A 19,812-nucleotide genomic window follows, 5' to 3' on the forward strand; every position below is an offset into this window, starting at 1 on the left:
GTCATTGTGAAGCAAATATGTAGGTTAGTTCTTGCATTGTAAATAGTTTTCTTGTCACTTAACGTATTTTGCCACTTTATGGGCATAACTGTAGATCTATTTATAGTGCAAGAACTAACCTACACATTTACTTGACAATGACATCCCAAGATATCGAAATGTCGTTTATTTATGTCGCTAATTTTTGTGTTAAAAATCTTCCCTCCCGCCTAACTTGTTCGGTTTTAAATCTTGCACCAAATTAACTAAAACTCCTTTAATTTTATCAAATAAAAACTAGAGCGTTTCTATTTTTCTGTCACTTCTAATTAAATTTAAAACGTTTAAAAACGAAAACCGAAGGACTGAGAAAGGTTGCAAACGAAACGTTTTTATTATTTTTTTTACAGACAAGGGCAAAATGAAATTTTTCTCGACAAGTATTTACACTGAATGAAGGAAACCAGAGCGATATCCTTCTTGATGTTAATGGCATTAAAATTGCTTATGCAGCTGATCTCTGACATAAACGTCATCTACGAGACAATTAAAACAATGAAGGTAATGTAAATAAAAACGAAAAACTAGCAAAATGTTTGTTTTTACATAAAGCCCAACGATAGGCGTGAGGAACAGTTTATTATAAATGAAAAAGGCTCGTTTTCGAACGAATATTTTGTTCTTCTCCAGTTATCACATTCTGCAAGTTCAAAGGCTGATTTGTAAAGACTTTGCTCAAAGAGCCAGGAACTGCCATAATTCCAGGTTCGTAGGAGAACTAGTTTCCGAAAAGTGAGTATTAATTACATGGTTTTTATTCTCAAATCAAAAAGAAAAAAGTGACCGTTTAGGTAAACTTGGTAAAATTAATAAGCGCTGTATTTTAATATCAGTAGTGCAAGCTACAGAAGATAAGGTCGATATACCAGAAAATAGTTCCCGCTCAGAATAAAAACAAAACCCGTATTGAGCGATGTGAGAATTTTAGAGACTCTGTATCGAGGCTATAAATATACGTCTGAAACTGCCTCAGCCGACGTTACTAGAATCAGGAGCAATATAGAATAAATAAATCAGAATAAAATGGAAACACTCATTTTATGGACAGAGTCCAACAGAGTCGCATGAAACAGATCACCTGGACTCAGTAAAGTAAGTTGCCTGTATTAATGATACAAGAAAAGTTCAATCATATAATCCTAAATAAATGGTGAATGTTCTTTTTCTTGCCCACTGTATATAGAAAATTTATCACCTCGATAAATAAATTTATGCTGCTTGATTCCCTCAGACTAATCCCAGTTCCCGGCCGAGGGGTTTTCCGGTAATCCAGGACTTTTAATTCACTCGTATTTAAACAAGGGAAGCGCTGGCAGAGGCCTCTTTTGCTTCAAGCGCTCGACGAGAGAACAAGCCTCTCAGTTTCAGCTACGCTGAAGTCGCTCGTCCGCCCCGGACCAACAAACCAACATTTCTTTGTGAAGTCTTAACAATACCCTGCAAACCAAGCTCAGCCAATACTGTGCCCGCCTTACATCAAAGATATATCCAGCTTAACGGATCAGATAGCGTAAGTACGTTTACAAACAGCTTCAATCTGTCATCTGCATATGCACAGATATTATTGCACTGCATCTATGCAAGCTTAGGTTGCTGTAGGATTCATCTACTTCCACCCTGCGCGATATGCAGTCCAGCGTTGGAAGTTAGCTCTCGGCCGCTCACCTATGCGAGTGTTAAAAGCATCGGGCGAGTATAAATCTTGGATCATTCACCCGTTTGCCGAGTACGATCATTTTTGAGAAATTATTCAAGCTTAAATATCTTTCGCGATGCCCAAATAATTTGGGAATAATACACAACTTAGTGTTTCATATAATAGACAAAATGAAATGCGACTTCCTCGCAGTGATAACTTACAACACAGTACATGTGTATGAAGTGATACTGTTGGTCTGAAGTTGAACTGACAATAATTAGTGCATGATATCTTAAGATCGTGCCGACAACTTGTTTACTCCAGTGTCTCGATTCCTGGGATAAATGCGAATTCAGCAGTGCCAGCTGTTCGTTTAACCATTTTCAGTCAAAACTACGGAAATGTGAAAATATTTTCAAAGATTGTCAAACGTTTATGATGAAAACGAGGATAAAAGAGTAAAATTGGTCCGCGATCACATAAATAGAACAACAAAGCTCGACACGAATCGAATTAGCACACTGGGCGTCCCAGATACTAAAAAAACGTATGGTTTGTGAATCATTGGGTAAATTCTTTTTTGGGGGGGAGGGGAGGGATCTTTCTAGGCATAGTTGGTAGAGTCCTTTCTAGAGTCCCCTCTACCAACTATGTTCTGGGTGAGTGAAAATTACACTGAGCGAATTCATTTTGAGGGTCACTCACCCGAATGGCTAGTGCTGTAGAAATTTAATCCCCAACACTACAGTTCTGTGGGATTTACTAACTGTTTCAGTTTTCTTTGCTGCACTGGAGAGTGGGAATTGCTGCATGTCATATAAACTTTATCAAATTTGTAGGCTAGCTTATATCCCCACCAAAATTCAAACCTTAGTTTGCCATATGTTGCTTTAAATTATCTCTTATGTTTACACTCCAATATTCAATTTCTACAATTCAACATTGCTCATTCACAATTTTATTTGCGTCTTCTGAGTTCAATGGTTCCTTAAATTTGTTTCATTTTTTAGATGGCAGCAGTCTAACGCGTGCTCGTATTCATCCGTGTTTCACGATCTCATTGGCTTTCCCTTTCATATGAAATTCCTTTTTTTCTCTTTTTTTTTTTGGTCACGCAAAACGTGTTCTTTTTCATAAAATAAAAGCCTTGCAGCAGGAGGCATTTTGGACGGCTCGCAAATGACATAACTTGGAGCGCGAACATTATCTGTATGTTTGTTTTGTTTTGTTTGCTTATGGTATCAAATTCAAGGCAAATTCTTGTACAAATATTTTTTTAAAATCTGCGCCAGTTTATTTTCCTGTGTTAGCCATGTACGTCGTAATACATTCGATCACGTGTGACATTTGGGGAGATTATGTTTTGTTTGGTGTTAGCGACCACTAGAATATTATGGTACTTTACAATTAAGAGACGAGGAGCTGGCGCGTCCCAAAGGGGGGACTACCAGATGAAAAAATTCATTCACTCAAGTTGAAAAATGATCACAAGCAATTATTTCTATTGTTTTTAAAATCTTTGAAAGTATCACTTTGTGTTTTGTTAGGATATTGTAATCTTTTAAAGGTTAACACGAGATGTTCTGGTACATTGTAAGAGTAATCCTCTTCACTTTGCTATGGAAGTTTCCAAGTGGTCTTATAGCTCTTATATAGTCAAGGATTGTTTAGGATAACAAACGCTCTCAGTTGAATCCTATCCCCGGGTGGGTTAGGATTCATAGTATCACCTTTACCACAAAATGGCTTCTTTAAGAAGATGCGGAAATCCTTCATCTGTACCACGTATATGATAAAATTAAGGGCGCCGTTTGAATAAAGCAGCCCACCGCTAAGACACCTTGTTATGAAATCTGTTTTAAAATCAAGAGAAGGCTTAGCTAACATTACATAGGTTGCATAATAAAGTAACGCGGAATATGGAATGATGAAAGCAAACGTCATAGCGATAAGAAGATACGTCCCACGGAGTTTAGTAGCTTTTAAGTTAGCCCTGATGGCGTTGTTCTTCTGAATATCTATACTTCTTTTTTGTCTTGACCATAAGGTCTTCGCAACGGAGATATTAATATAACTTAAAATAATACCAGGTATAAGATGCTGTACTGAGGCATAACATACGGTTATTATTCTGAAAGTTAAATATCTGTTATCATATTTACAAATTATTGTAAAATGTGTATTGTTAAGATCGTATCTTATTCCATTGAACGTTGCAGTTGGTCCTAAAACCACAACAAAACCTGCAAACCATGCAGTAAAAACTAGCTTGCGAACAGTAGAGACTCTGAAGGTGCGGGGCGCGGCACGAGTGGCTAAATACCTCTCCACGCTTATTACCATTAAATTATTCATTGTTATAGAAGGGAACAGTATGCCGAGAAATCGAACAATTTTACATTCCCAGCCATACTGAAACACATCGACCATAATCTGAATACAAACTAAAGGAAGTGCAATTATATTAGTAAGTATATCTGAAAGAGCTAAGCTCTTAATGTAAAAGTTGAAATTTCGTACAAATGGCGTGGACTGGATATGCGACACGCCGTTTTTCTTTAACGATATAAAGCAATACATTAGAATGTTGCCTACAAATCCTATTGCCCCTACAGACGCAAAAACTAAGACAAGAGCGAGTTTAGTGGCGAAGCCTGATGGTGTGAAGACGTAGACTTGACTTGTTACTTCTGTGGCGTTAAGGAGAGCAGACTGTTTATTGACAGAGAAGTTGGACATCATCTGCGATCCTTCCTAGTTGACCGTCTAAGGAGATAAACTATACCTGCTATAAAAAGCAACAAAACAGCCTCAGCACCGCGACAACATCAATAACAAACCAACCAGTAGAACGGCATAACTAGTAAATAGTTACACTGCAAAAATAACACGGAAGTAAACTTAATTAGTGATGAAGCCCTATTATCTGCTGTCTATGCTCACTTTAACCCGGTTTCGCTTTGTACTGATTGAATATTCAAAGATATACATTAAAATTATAAGTGCTAGTTTTGACAAACTTAAGAATGTGTCCATGAGAGAACCAGGCAGTTGGTGATGATACAGCTCAAATCATCGAGTTTGCTCAAACTTGGCACAAAAGTAGGGTTTGGTGAGTGAATTAGTAAAAGTAGTATAAGAAAGGCCTTGAGCTTTGCGCTTTGAGTCTGATCTACTTGTAGAACGTGATCCAGTACATGTCATTTTCACATGGCCTTTCTTGTTGTAGAAATACTAGACAAATGACAGCTAGTTAAATATGCATAAATAGGAGTCAAATGGCTATTTTTGCGGCGAGTACCCCCAACTTGGAGGCAATAAAATATTTTGACCTACATTTGCCATAATCATTCACTCACCAAACGTAACATTTGTGCCAAGTTTGTGCGAAATCGGTGATTTGAGCCGTATCACCTGCCCGGTTCTGCCTTGTTTTCTCATAGGCTTTATCCTTCAAGTGCTGATATTTCCGAAAAGTACCCAATAAAATCCTACCGATGCCTATTTTTTGACCTTGTTTAGACCATGCAGATTATCGAAAGCTCATAGGAACGTCCAAACCAACATTCTATTCGACGACGGACGACGGGGCACGCATTTTAACATTTCATCTGAGAAATGGGAAGAAAGATTTTGGGATAATAGACAGCACGTCAGGTCTTTCGTATTTTGGGAGTGTTGTTCTGTTTGCACTTTTTCCAGGCCATTTGGCCACACAAAAACTACCAATCACAATCAAGAATTCTCGATCCGCCGAACGAGTATATAATACCAAAAAAATATGCCAGGTGCGGAGTGTTACCGAGCATTGGTCTCTACCACTCCATGTTATCGGCAACTGATGAGATCCAGAAGGATCGAAACCGCGGTCTTGCCTGATCTACAAGGCTACGAGCCTCCTAACAAAAGAGGGACTATTAACAGTCTCCAGAAAACCTGACAACATCGCAACTAAAAGCAATGACAACCACAACGTGGAGCTGGATGAACAATCATAGGAAGAACTCCTAAATTCAGAGCTTTTGCCTGAACAAAACCACACAACATCATAAGCAACACGCAAAACGGTCCACAGACTTGCGCGTGAACACCTACTTTTGCAGTTCCAGAACGAACAAACTGGAAGGACAAAAAGCTCGATGAAATTGATGCAAGAAGCATAAGAACGTCTCTTTAAGACAGACTCATAGCTTTCAACAAGGAAAGCGACAGCTATCTCTGGCGAAGCCAGACAAAGATAAATATGACACCCGTGATAACAAGCAGCATAACTTGCAACAGTCAATCAAACAGCCGGGCCCGGCGTAATAATACAAAATGCAAGTAACCAACATGCTCACGGAATATTTCAAACTTTGTCCCTCCAGAGCTAATATTTAGAGAGCTTAAAACATATCTTGCAATCAAATGAGCCAAAAAAAAAAAAAAAAAAATAGCACGTGGCCAAAAACAGAGGTGTCAAACTCAACAAATTACACGCCGATAACAGCGGAAACCACGCAGACTTATGACCTCTGACGGCTCTACTCTGGTGAAATGTCCTCCTAAAAACAGGATTATTGCTTAGCGAAATATTCAAAGATCACCCTATCGTACAATACAAAAGGGGCAGATCCTCAAAGATATACTAGTTCGAGCAAAACTCTCAAAGCGGCTATTACACGTGGATAGGAGTTGTGCAGGCCTGTCAATCCATTGTTATCACTGTCAAATTTCATTACAACAAGAGTAAATGCTGCTAGGAAAAGTCTAGTTCAACGAAGTAAAAATTCGTTTCTCCGACCGGCCCAGGCTAGGTCATCTCGTCTTATTCTTTTAGACACGCTCTGTAGCACTTTTCTCACTATACCAACTTATCATAAATACCTGATGTTCTCAAACGAACAGTGATGTTCAACACGCTTTTTGTCGGGTTTAGCATACAATATACTCAGTAGAAATCAATAGCGTTTTAAAGATTTTCTCGGGATAATCCGTTTATTGCTGTATATTTATTGCGTTTGTCAGTAACACACAGCGAACTAATCGAAATGTTTCGAGACCCAGTCGCCAGAAAGGATTGAAACATTGTGGCCTACTGCAATGTTCAAACTTTTAACTCATTGTAATTAACATTCGAATCAAATTTGAGTCAAACTGATTGGTGATTTGTGCAATAGCATTCTCTACCTGCTACTCTGGCGGACACGGCTAATGACTCTAACTTAGGCCTTTTCATAAGTATCACGTAAAATCGGTTAAATATCTTTCCGAAAATTCTCCAAAAAAAATGCTAAATATCACGAAACAATTTCTTAAAATCTCAAAAAACCCTCAAAATATTTCTTATCTTTGTTTCCTGAAAATGAGTAGAGGAAGACAATTCGAAGATTCAGGCGCCCTGATGTTACCAGGTTGTGCCACTTCCAAGCAATATATGAATACCAAAGAAAAACTCTTTCATTTAGGACAACCTTTGTTCACTTAAGTAATAACGATAAAATAAGATTTTTTCATGTTCGATCTCAGCAAAAAATCGACTCTTTCTGTAAATGCATTTGCGGTTCTCTTAAAAAATGCCAATCCAAAGCTCTTAACAGCAACGCTTGTTTTATTTCCATTGCAAATATATAGCAGAGTTTCAAGAGAAAATTATAGTAATATTAAGCCAGATGGATTGTTTTCGTCGTGAAAATATCATCGATTAAACTAACGTAAGTTTATTCCTAGGAAGAGCAACAAATGAGTGTTTCTACCTTGGTATCGAAGAACTGTGTTTTCTACCACCGAATTGTTACGTTGTTCCCGTTGAATAGTGCATGCAAACCTGAAAACTGTATCAGTTTGATAAATTTTACTGAGAATGATTGCAAAGGCAATATTTGCTTTATTCAATGTCTCAGCAAAACGGTTTAAGTTTTAAATTTTCAATATCAAAAATATCGCGGGGCGCTAAAGAATATTCTCACCACGAGCATGATTATTCTCAAGCACGGAATTTACCTTCTTTTCCTGTCGTGAAGTAGTTATGACGGGAACGCTTGTTACCCAGGCTGGATAACCTCATTGTTTGTTCCGTTCTCAGCATCATGTTGTCCAGTTTCCGATGGGTAGCATTTCGCACAGTTTCCTAACTAGCAGTTTTTTTTTTCCGAACCGGGGACGAAATTCCTTTTCAAGTGAAAAGGAGCTAAATACATCAATTGGCGAAAAGGTACGCTGATGCCTCATTAATATTGTCGTGGTCGAAGACTGGGCTCACTTTACGAGTAACTAACTTAGGAACTTTGCAGAAAATGAAATTGTACGACGGCCCCGAGGGTAAAGATGTCACTTTTTCGGCATCATACACTGTATTAAAGAATAAAAGTGATACCTCGTAATACAGTAATATAGGATAAAGGAAATTGAAACTGAAGTTGTCGGATGCTGGGCAACATACTGTGCAGTCATTGAAACAAGATATCGACCCCATTCAATAATTCGTGGAGAAAACTTTCATTAAGAAGATTTCATTAAGGAGATTAATTTATTCACAATTGATAAACAACGGGAGGAATGTTTCAATGTCTTACACTTCCTTGTTTGAATATGTCAACATTTTAACCACGGATGCTCCACGTGATGTAAAGAGAAATGGAATATAGAAAACGTCTTCATTATGTCCATAAGTGTCTGATCACATATCATGGACTGCAGGCTACCGTAGAATTCCGAAAGTAACGGCCCCCGAAAGTAGCAACCCCTTTTGCCTGCTAAATCCGAAAGTAACGGGGGCCGTTACTTTCGGAATTCTACGGTATCAAAATTTATTATTATATGTTATATAAAATATGCAATATGTTATATTCAACACCTGTTGAAAAGACATTCCACTCTGTTTTTAGTGATTAAAAATTCTTAACTTATATATTAAACACGAGAGACCGTATTTTACCACACATCCAAACACCGAGAAGAGAATTGAAGATATGATGCGCAGCGGAGTGCTTTTGATGAACTTTGAGATGCTTGGAAATTTGATCAAACACGTGTGTGGTCCTAAGTGTTTGATAAATCCTCGAAATCAAGACTAAAACAAAGTAGGAGATGGAGAATTAAAATCTTTAAAATGTATGCTATGATCGATGTAAATCTTTGCTTAAACTTGATGAATTATTAATGAGTTTGAGAAGCATGTCATCTTGACTTGAAATTGTTTTCGCTACCTTTCGAACGATCTAGTTCATTCTTACTCAGTTTGATCCTCCTCTCGGTACTCGCGATCGACGATGCGTGAGAGAATTAACCGTCGCAAGACACCAATAGAGAAAGAAATTTATCAAAGAGAAGCTGGGATTTGCTAAAATAAAATTATAAACATCAATAAATTGTTCAGAGATCCACAAAACTGGAAGAGGAAGACTTACTAAAAGGTAATAACTCGATTCTAGCTTGTCAGTTTACGCAATGAGATTCTTACGCCAAGAAATAATGCAGCTTTTATATGTTTAGAAATCCTTTAACCCGTCCTTTATGATTTGTTTTTGTTTGGCCCTCAAAAAAGGTAAAGCAATACTTTCTCTCGAAAGGTGCTTGACGAAATCTTTTTGAAATGCGATCTATTCAACATTTCCCATTTCAAACTCGGCATTTTGAGTTTCCTCACTTAATTCACGTCCATCAAGACGAAATCTCCAAGCGGAATTCTAAATCCTTTTCAACGGTCTTTTTTTTAATCAGAGTGGACTAAGCAAAGAGTATATTGGCTTCTCAGCTAGTTCTTATTTGCATGTTCTAGATACATGATGTTTTCCCTTTAAAATTTTTACTTAGGTTAAAGAGAATAGGACTGAAGAGGTTTTTAAGAAAACCCTTCAGAACCTCTCTACTATTCTATATCTCTGATAAATTTAGCATAAGATATTATGTGGCCGGTCACTTTGCCATGCCATTTGGTTGAAATTGTGTCAGAAATGGAATTGAAGGTTTTTCAGTTGTACTCTTAGAATCTTGGAAAATTGAGATAAAGTAAACACTTTAGAATTCGTAGACTAACAAAGAATGCATTTACATAACAAAACACCCGCGGAGTTTAATTTTTGTCCTCTACGAACCTAAAGGTGGTAGGATGAGCTTTTAATACATAAAATGACGAAGAAAGTCACCAGGTACTCTCATTTAGGACACGGGATATAACATGGAGACACTAAACAAGAAAATAATCTTAAAAGGACGATTGTTCTCTAGGTTTTGTGTACCTTCCCACTTGTCTTAAAATTAAAAATGTAATTTTTCCCTATAGGTGTCATCTGCATGTAGGCAACAATCTTAAAAGAGATCTCTATCTATTGAGGTGTCCCATGTTGGTTATAATTAAACTTTTACTCATTTCTGTACTATCGCAAAGCTTTCACCGCGTGAGAGATCAAGCTCATCTTTGCCTGAGAATAACTTCAAGAAACACTGTCAACATTTCGTTCAATTTTAGCTAATGAGCGGTGACAGTTGTTTTTCAGCTTGGCTTTTGTTTATACAAGTACCTTAAACACCTGCATGACAGCAAACTGAATTTATATCACACCAAATTTGTTTCCAGTTGAGGTTATCGTCATTTTCTCTTAATCCATTCAACAGAAATTCAAGACAACGGAACGTTCAAAGGAAGTCTTTTGTAATATGCCGCAAAAAATGTACGTCTTAGAACTCGGTTTACTGTGCAAGTAGAGCAGAATCCCGCTGGTAGGTATATTCATCATTTTTTTAAAAGATATCTGATTTATTGCGGTTGTCTTTCTGGCAAAGTTTATAAATGATACCACCGAAGTGACAAATCATAATGCTCCCTAACAGACAAGTATTTTACGCCACGAAAACCAAATAAATTTCAATAGGGAAGTTCTCTTAGTTTGCTATTCTGTTTATATGTTTTAATTTCTCGTATAGGATTAATATGGTGAAATAATTCCACTGCCCGAAGTTAGATGTACCTGGTGACTTAGGCGGTCTCTGCAAGCACAAAGAAATGTTCCGAATTTATCTATTGCTGTTGTCGTCATCCCTTCACTTTGAATCAATTTCAAGTAACCCAAAACGATTCTATAAACCAGGAAATGTGACGCTGGGTGTTATACTTCCACTTCATGTAAAGAACTCGGAGGATAACTGTGGTGAGTTCTACGCTTTTGGACTGGGCTATATCGAAGCCATAACTTTTGCTATCGAGCGAATTAACAACAACCCCAACCTGCTTCCAAACGTCACACTGGGATTTGACATTAGAGACTATTGTGATACACCTGTCCTGGCCATGAAAACGGCCAACGATTTAGTGAAGAGCAATTACCTTAACGAGCTCTTTGAAAGGCAAAAAGATGGTGGCACGTCGAAACGGGACTTTATATTACTCGTTCGGAATTTAACAGCGCCCATCTCTGCAGTGATTGGCACGGAAGACTCAAGCAGCAGTACTCTGGTATCCAGTCTGCTACAAGTGGCTGGTATTCCAACAATAAGCCCGTTCGCTACCAGCGAGGAACTAAGTTCACCATACTTTAATGCATTCTTCCGCACGATACCACCAGATGGGGAGCAGGCGAAGGCCATGGTGGACATTATAGAGCACTATCGATGGACCTACATTGCAGCCGTGGCCATCGATCATTCGTACGGTCGTTACGGTTTACGAGCGCTGGAGCGTGAAGCGTACGACCGCAAAACGTTTTGCATCGCGTTTTCGGAGTATTTCACGCGCTCCGGCTACAAAGGAAAAATAAAAACGATCGTGACAAAGCTAAAAGCGGCCGAAAATATTAAAGTGATTGTTCTCTGGAGCAACTACGAACCCGCCAAACGATTTCTAAGAGAAGCAACTGCACAAGGTTTGAAAGGACGTACATTCCTCATCAGTGAAGCCATTGCCGTTATAAGTCCTGAAGTTCTGGAAGAAAATTCTGCAATTCTCAAGGGAGCGTTAGGAATAAGGCCACATCTATTCATTGACAAGCCATTTGAGGAACATCTCAAAGGAATCACAGTCAAGGACACCAGAGCAAGCGCTAATCCTTGGTGGGAAGAGTTCTGGGAGGAACACCTTAATTGCTCATGGCATCCTAGATCACGAGACGCGTGCAATGGCGGGGCAAAAGTAGACGAACGCGCCTTTTCCAAAATACATAATGCTTTCATTCCTTATCTAACCGATGCTACATTCGCTCTCGCGAACGCAATCGATTCCATGATTAAATGTAAAGAGCCTAAAGGTCTGTTAGAGGATGGAAAATGTCCAGACATAAATTCCATCACCAAACCCGAGGACACACTGCTGTACCTCAGAAATGTCAGATTTCATGGAGTCACAGGGAAGATACAATTTACCAAACATGGCGATCCACTCAGTTCATCTTACGACATTGTGAACTTTCAAAGACAGGGCCAACACTATGCAACTGTCAAGGTGGGAACTTGGACCGGAGGGACAACCCATAAACTTACAATCGACAGTGAACTGATCAAATGGAGCGATCGCTCACTGGACACTGAATGCCCAGTGTCAACCTGCAGCTACAGCTGTCCACCCGGAACTAAGCAGACTGTAACTGTGTCTTGCTGTTGGGAGTGCATCAAATGTCCAGTCGGTAGCATTAGCACGCAGTACAGCTCGCCAAACTGCTCTCAATGCCCTGAGCAGCATATGTCTAACAAAGATGGCACTGCATGCCTGCCTCTACCAGTCATCAACATTCAATGGACAGACACTACTGCTGTGGTATATATAGTACTAACAGCAGTCGGCTTATTTGGGACAAGCGTGACTTTCGCTATTTTCTTCAAGAATCAAAACACTCCGATAGTCAAGGCTTCCAATCGCGAACTGAGCTTCCTCTTGTTGTTTACAATCGCGTTGTGTTTCGTGTTGACTTTGCTCCACTTGATCCAGCCCACGACAATTCTATGCTGCATTGTGTATCCCTGGAGGTATTTCATTAACACGGCGTGCGTGTCGATCCTGTTTCTAAAGACAAACCGTCTGGTCCGAGCATTTCAAACTGATATCATCCCCAACTGGTTCAAGAGATACGTCGTGGACCGAAGGCGTCAATTTCTAGTTGTCCTTCTGCTGAACATTGTTGAAGTCATCCTCTCGGCATTATGGCTCGCGCTGGATCCTCCCTGCGTGCACCACGAGATTCGCCCACAGACGCATCTGTTCCACACCTGCTTGCCATTTACAACCACTGTGGGAAAAATTCTTAGAACAGTCATGTTCTCATACTTCATATTCCTCTCCTTATTATCAGCTATCTACGCCTTCAAAGCAAGACGACTGCCCGAGAATTTCAACGAAGCAAGATACATCGGGCTGGCGATGTATGTTTTGCTCATCTCCTGGGTGTCATTTTACCCAGTGGATTCGTCCTTAGAGGGGTTTTACACCACCATAGTGGCATGCGCCACAGCCCTGGTCACCGCTTATGGACTGCTCTTGTGTATTTTCGCTCCAAAACTCTTTGTTATCATCTTTCATCCGGAGCAGAATACAAACGAGTTTATGAAAGCTGAAATCGGACATTTTTCATCAAACATCTCCGCGACACCAAAGATTCACATGAGGGTCCGCCCTGTCACTGGCATTGAAAATGACTGTAGTATTTGACTTGTATGCATTTGCAACTGAAATACAGAAATGCAAATGAGTTAATGATGTACAATCAAGGCCACTCTTAGTAGAACGAGACACTTGGTTACAAAATGAGATACAGTGGAAGATTGATAAGAGAAAAGTGTCAAGTACTTGTTTGACAAAGGAGATCAAGATTGTGGGAGAATTGAATTGACGTGAAAAATTAGTAAGCTATTTCTTGTTCTTATGAGCTTTCATTTGACACCTTTGATGAGACCATCGCTAGTAGACATGGCATTATCATCAATTCAGAATGAAACTGATGCAATTAGCCTAAGAGCATCAAGCCACTCAACTCAACTGGGTCAATTCTGACGTTACATTACATTTTGGCAGCGCTCATGAGAGTTTAAAAATTACAAAGTGAAACAAATTGGACCTATTATATGAGGCATTGTTTACTACCACCTAAGTGACTTCAGATAACATAATAGGCCCTTTGCAGCTAAGCCATCACGTGACCTATTTTTCATAAAATTATGGGCTACAACTTAAAGAATGCCAGAAATGGAAAGAGCGCATCGAAAATATCAAAATGGCCAAGTTTGAGGCCGCCATCATTAAAGAAGGAGATTTTATGACGCTCCAAAGTTTTAAAAGAATAAGAAGATTTGTATGGAAAAAGTTGTTGGAGAGCAAGGCCTTGCTCTCCAGCAACATTTTCCATACAAATCCTCTAAATTTTCTGAAAATTCAAACAGTCATATAAACTTACTCTTTAATTCCACGGGCCTCAAACTTGGCCATTTTGGTATTTTCGATGCGCTCTTTCCATTTCTGGCATTCTTTAAGTTAAAGCCCATAATATAGAAATTTTATAGGAAAAATCTGGTCACGTGACCCCAGCTGCAAAGGGCCTATTCACGCATAACTAGAGAATATTTTTAACTGCCAATCATATTAATCAATAAGGGAAAGTATGTTATACAAGTGCAGTATAGACAAATGAAACAACCTACTTAGAAATTACCCCAAAACCACAGTTAGCCAATCAGAACCCTTGTCTACGTCATAACGTTTTCCTGCGATGTCAAGTCACTGTCCTGATTAGGATATTATTATTTTTCACCAAATTTGGCTGAATACTCAGTTGTACCTCTTTGGCACACCTCGGCAGCTTATTTGAACTCGTAATGAGTATCTTGGCTCGTCCCGCAAAATACGATCCATGACTTGTCCAGACTCGCCTGATATCAAAATGGTATAAAATCAGTCACGAATGTAATTCAAGCTCACACAGTGGAGTACAAAAAATGTCTCAAATGAGGAAGAAAAAAACCCGGAAAACCCCTCCCACTATGAATGTTAACGTAGAGACATTCCGGTTTGAAACACAGGCCCCGACCTCCGGTATAAGCTTCCCCCGCTCCAGCCTTTTCACAGAATATTACGTTCTCATCTAATTGGCCTTATACCCGAGAATAATTATATATTGCACAGCTAGACGTTCAAACAATATGCGTACCGACAATGTATTTTCGATCAGAGCCTTCAAGTAGGTTAATGTCAGCTCCTTTTGTTGTGTATTGAGCCCCGGGTTAGTATGGCATCATGAATACTGCTTGGGTGCTGTAGGAAACTGGTAAAACAGGCAACTTGAACTCTGGATTGCATATAAGATAGTGTGTAGAAGTTACCTGCTAGTAATTATAAGTCTGTTGTGATTGTAGGTTATATAAACAAAGTTACAATATCGATACAAAAACGAAACTAGCTACTGATGACAAATGACGACAAGATTAACCAGAATAGGTCTGATGTATGATTTAGTCACATGCTCAAATTTCGTCACCAAGCCTCGTTTATGCGAAATTTTCTCAAACCTCTGGCACCTTCGTGCTGTTTTCACATCTTTGCTCCTTTGGGAATTTTTCCATGATAAAATTTACAACTTGCATATTCTTAGAGACTTTGGTGATGAAATCTGCTTGTCTAATGTCATTATACATGAGGGCTAATAATATAAGATATAAAAGGTTAACAGTATGGTAGGTGAATTAACGTTATACAGTGAAGATCAATCATTAACACGTTTGCTGTCCTGTTAGAGCTATTTCTAAACTAGTGCGATAAATAATGTTAAAAATGTACAAAACATAATTGTACTTGTGTTTTGATCTTTTCCTTTGACCTACTTCAGTTCCAGTATGTTCTGTTGCTGGGGATTTTGAAATATTCCGGAGATCCACGAGTCCATCACCTAAAGCGTGCAACTCCCATACTATGTCACGCGAAATAGGTCAGTTCCTATCAATCATGTTCCTAAGATCCACGCGTTTTCGGTCAGCGGGGTCCCTACGCCCTACGCTCTGACCAGGATTTTCTGGTTACAGTTAATCTGTGTGCATGCCTTTAAGTTCAATAACGGTTTCTGACATGCGTAGAGAAAGCTCTACCGCTCCCTACTTCCTGCTCCTATCTAGCCATATTTACTGCGGACAAATAGCTCTTTTCCATTAAGTTTGTCTGAGTCACAGGGGATGTTTAATTTGGCTCAAATTTGTCAAAATTCCAAACAAAAATTTGAAAGCCAGCTTACCGTAATTATCAACCCGTGCATCCCTTCTCTGATAAAGCAGGCTGTTTCAGCCAATCAGAGTGCGCGTTGTATGGGAACTTTGTTATAATTCGCATTAACCCATTGACGCCTGTGCCGGCCGTAACCGGTCGTGACGAGCGTTGGCCTTTGTTCCACTTCTGGCATCATCACCACTGACCAAAAGTGGCATAATCTATACTCAAGTTCTGCAAGAGTAAAAGATCTTTGCAATGATACCCAGATTAGAGTGATCGGCTCAATGGAGCCTGAAATATCATGCACGAAAATGCTCAGAAATTTGAGTGAAAAACTTGGAGTAAAATTTCCTGCGACTACATTTGGCTACTCAATGGTAAAAAAAAGTAGGTCCGCAATGCGAACATGTGTCTAGTGTGGGACTGATACTAGGAATTGATAGTTTACATGCAGATGTTGTTATGCCCTGAGAAATTTCTTGTGATTAATTTAATTGTGGGTTCTAAACATAGGTTTGTATTTTGTTATTATTCATTTCTATTATTGGGTTGAAAAGCTTAGTGTTGTAGTGTTGTTGCCCCATGCAGGCGTAAGAAATGGTTTTATCAATAACAACTCAAGGTCATTGATAATTGTTTATGCAAAGTTGAGTATCAGGTGTTTCTTTCTGCCACTTTTATATTTTGTTGCTTTTTTATTTTGTCGTTATTTTCCCTCGTTCCCACTATTTTTTTCCTTGGTGCCATAACACGAATATGTCTCAAAATGAACTAACATATATACAAATGGAAACAGGTATGTCAGGATAGTTTTTTCATGCAGAGTGGAGTATCAGGTGTTTTCATACTTCGTTTCTTTTTTATTTCGTCGATATTTTCCCTCGCCCCACTAATTTTTCCTGGGTAACATAGCATGAATATGTCCCAAAATGAACTAACATATATTATACATATGGAAACAGGTATGTCAGAAAAAGTGGCAAAGCACTAGCATTAGGAAACATTTCTGACTGGTTCTATAGAGTGGAATACCAGCAATGAGGTTCATCTCACATTCGCATGCTTATCTGGCTAAAAAATACACCAGTACTTTTATTTCCTAATAAAATGATGATGATGCGATTTTCGAAGACTTTATTGATAGCAGTAATTGTTGTCAATTGCCGGTTAATGCCCGGAACTGTAAAAGCTGGTTAACAGGCAGATTTACAGGCACTCTCATACCTGTAAAAAGAAATCAAACGATGAATGTCGATTTAATTACCCACAACCACCTATAAGTCAACTGAAATACTTTATCCCTTGGAGAATAATACACCTCGACACAACATAAAACAACACAAAGAAACCGGGAAAACTAAATTAAATGATTTGAAAGAAGGTGAATGTATTTAACATTTGAGGAACTGCTACTGAAGTTAAAAGTTACTGAAAGTAACTATAATTGGCTATGAAATCAGCATGCATTAAACTCTCCAGCCACCTTTTTGACGCGACAACCATATGAATTAAGGATCAATAATTGTAATGTTACTTGTCCAGCTTAAGGCTTGGAGAGTAAATATGGACATCCAGTTTGTCCTCGATGGGGCCCGAGATCGATCTAAAACAGGAAAGTATCTTTTAAAGTATTACAGTCCTCCACGTTGACGAGTAATCCGAAAGCCGTGGCTTAGTGAAAAAGTATTTCTTAAGAGAAACATAATAAAGGTTAATAAAAGATAGAAAGCACTGGTTTACTCACCACAATACTCTCTTCCCGACTCCTTCTGTGAAACAGCGTGAAAGCAAAATATGTCTTGACCTCTCTCTTCGTCAATACTTCGACAGAAAACCAATGTGTCTTGAAGGGACGGTAATTTTCGTAGTGACGCTTATCTCGGATTTAGTGACGCTAACAAACCGCCTAAAGCAAAAATATTTAACCCTTTCTTCTCGAACACTTCAAAACCACACTGCTCAGACAATTTCAAATGATGCTAATTGTCGTAATACGAAGATTTTGTGACGCCAAGAGGATTGGTCCAAATATTTGCTTTGACTGTTCGGGTGACCGCTCGAGTAGACTGACGAGTAACGGCGACATATCGATTTGGTTACGCATTCTTATTTGGGGTCTTCTTCTTCATGTAACTTGTCACGAAAGGAGAATTCGTTGAAACTATTAGAGCAAGACGTCATATTTTGCCGTACATGAAGTAGTTACCTATCTTTTATTATCACTTTTACATTGTCTAGTGCTTTTGCACTAGAAACAAAAGTTGCTGGTCTCGATGATGCTTTCTCAGAATTTTTTGTACTGAAAGCAATCCCAGTAAAAGGTCAATCACTGCAGCAAAAAAGGGAAGAAAAGGAGTAAAAGGAAAGGAGGCACTGTTACCAGGAATCACTGCAGAAACTGTTTTCAACGTAATAATCTTAGCTGTTGTGTAACGACCCTACCCTCTACAAAACAAAAACAAATGCCAGGAATTTAAATTATCGCCGTATTTTGATGGGGGCTGTATTGTGGTACCCATGCCCTCTCGCGTGGATATAACGCCAGCGACTTGGAGCACGCGCAGTGGATCATTTTGGGTTGATGAACGGAGCTTTAAAAAACATATGGAGCATGGACAGAATCGTGTGTTTTCATTTGTAAAATACAAATTATTCTGACAGTTTCGCTAAGTAGAGGTAACAGGGGAAAAGCAATTACCTATGAGTTAACTCAAGGTTTCAAATCGACCTAACTCGATAAATGACTTAATGAGGTCGTTAATCATCTGACATGTTGTGACGGCGAGATGAAACTTGCCCGGCGCTGCATTAATGTGCGTTTTAAAATACCTATTATTGTTAGGTAAAAAATATCTAATTACGCTGGACAAATCTATCTGGTCAGTCTTCAGTATCACTGCATGAAGTAGGACCTAATTCTTCAAACAAAATGAGCGCGGGCGCTTCTATTTCTGTTTTCCTCGTATCTTCACATTGAGCACCGCATCAAAGGTCCGCTGGAGGAGGGAGAGGGGGTTCTCAACTTTCAAGTTGAGTACTTCAGTAAATGTGCTGCAAATAAGAAATCCATCCAACAACCGCAGTTTGTAAACTTGCAGTTCAGTGATTGATTCAGTTCAGCGCTGTGCAGACAATGCCTTAAATTATTACCTAGCTAATTCAAGACAGAGTTTCTTGTGGCCAAGGTACATAATACCGTGAACTAGAAAGGACTTGTTTAACTTCCTGCCCACAGTACAAGTTTGGCGGGAGGGATATTTGTACTCGTTTCACAATCATTTCAGCTCTACTCAAGAGTGGAGTTGGATAATACAAAGCTGTATGGATCAATCTACGGAAAGGTTTTCATATCATGTGTCAGATAACGGTTGAAAGTAAATTTGATGAATGAACCCTTTTCATTTTGGTTTAATTGGAAAACGTTTTACCCGTTTTGCCCTATAATCATTTGCCGCTAAACGTTTTGCATTTGTTAAAGAAAGCAGAAAAATGTTCGGTTTTGCTCAGTATTAAATTTAAAGTTGGCAACTCTGGTAAACAGCTCACTTCGTCTTTCTCGGTCTTGTTTCACAGTACTCGCCAAACTGTCTTAAGAAAGTAGATGAAATACAAACATTTTGAAGCCTTTAACGTCGCTAATTAGACAGGGCAAGCCAATAACAACACGTGAAAAGATTTCGAACCATTCTTCTCTTCGTTAAAACTGTAAGCATCCTCTTGTTGAGTGTAATTTGTTTCTTAAACCGCAGATGACAAATTCCCAGTCTCAACGAGTGAAGAACCAGAGCTAAAGAGGAACACAGGCCCAGGAGGTAGTCCATTGTGGCAACACATGATTGAGTCACTAACACAATGGCCGACCATTTTCTTCAATAATGTGAGTTTGTCTTTCTCTTTGACAAAAGAAAATTCAACAAAGCGCTGATTTGGTCGTTGAGTAAGGAACAATGGGCCCATGGGCCTCACTTAGATAAACACG

The 19,812-nt window shown here is 39.0% G+C and overlaps 2 protein-coding genes across 3 annotated transcripts; one reads left to right on the top strand and one right to left on the bottom strand.

Moving 5' to 3' along the window:
• Positions 1 to 760: 760 nt before the first annotated feature.
• Positions 761 to 15,153, top strand: LOC145474465 (extracellular calcium-sensing receptor-like). 2 transcript variants are annotated; one of them, XM_081455141.1, is made up of 3 exons: positions 761 to 771; positions 1,271 to 1,549; positions 10,274 to 15,153. In XM_081455141.1, the coding sequence occupies exon 3, from the start codon at positions 10,662 to 10,664 to the stop codon at positions 13,290 to 13,292; it is 2,631 nt and encodes an 876-aa protein (XP_081311267.1). In that variant the 5' UTR covers positions 761 to 771; positions 1,271 to 1,549; positions 10,274 to 10,661; the 3' UTR covers positions 13,293 to 15,153. The 2 variants fall into 2 exon arrangements, with proteins under 2 accessions (XP_081311267.1, XP_081311268.1); XM_081455142.1 differs by lacking the exon at positions 761 to 771 and having other exon boundaries at positions 1,123 to 1,549; positions 10,274 to 10,378; positions 10,583 to 15,153.
• Positions 3,335 to 4,417, bottom strand: LOC145480151 (adenosine receptor A3-like). The gene has a single exon (XM_081458606.1). The coding sequence runs from the start codon at positions 4,415 to 4,417 to the stop codon at positions 3,335 to 3,337; it is 1,083 nt and encodes a 360-aa protein (XP_081314732.1).
• Positions 15,154 to 19,812: the final 4,659 nt, after the last annotated feature.

The sequence above is a fragment of the Orbicella franksi genome, chromosome 2 (assembly GCF_964199315.1).
Source record: "Orbicella franksi chromosome 2, jaOrbFran1.1, whole genome shotgun sequence".
NCBI lineage: Eukaryota > Metazoa > Cnidaria > Anthozoa > Scleractinia > Merulinidae > Orbicella > Orbicella franksi.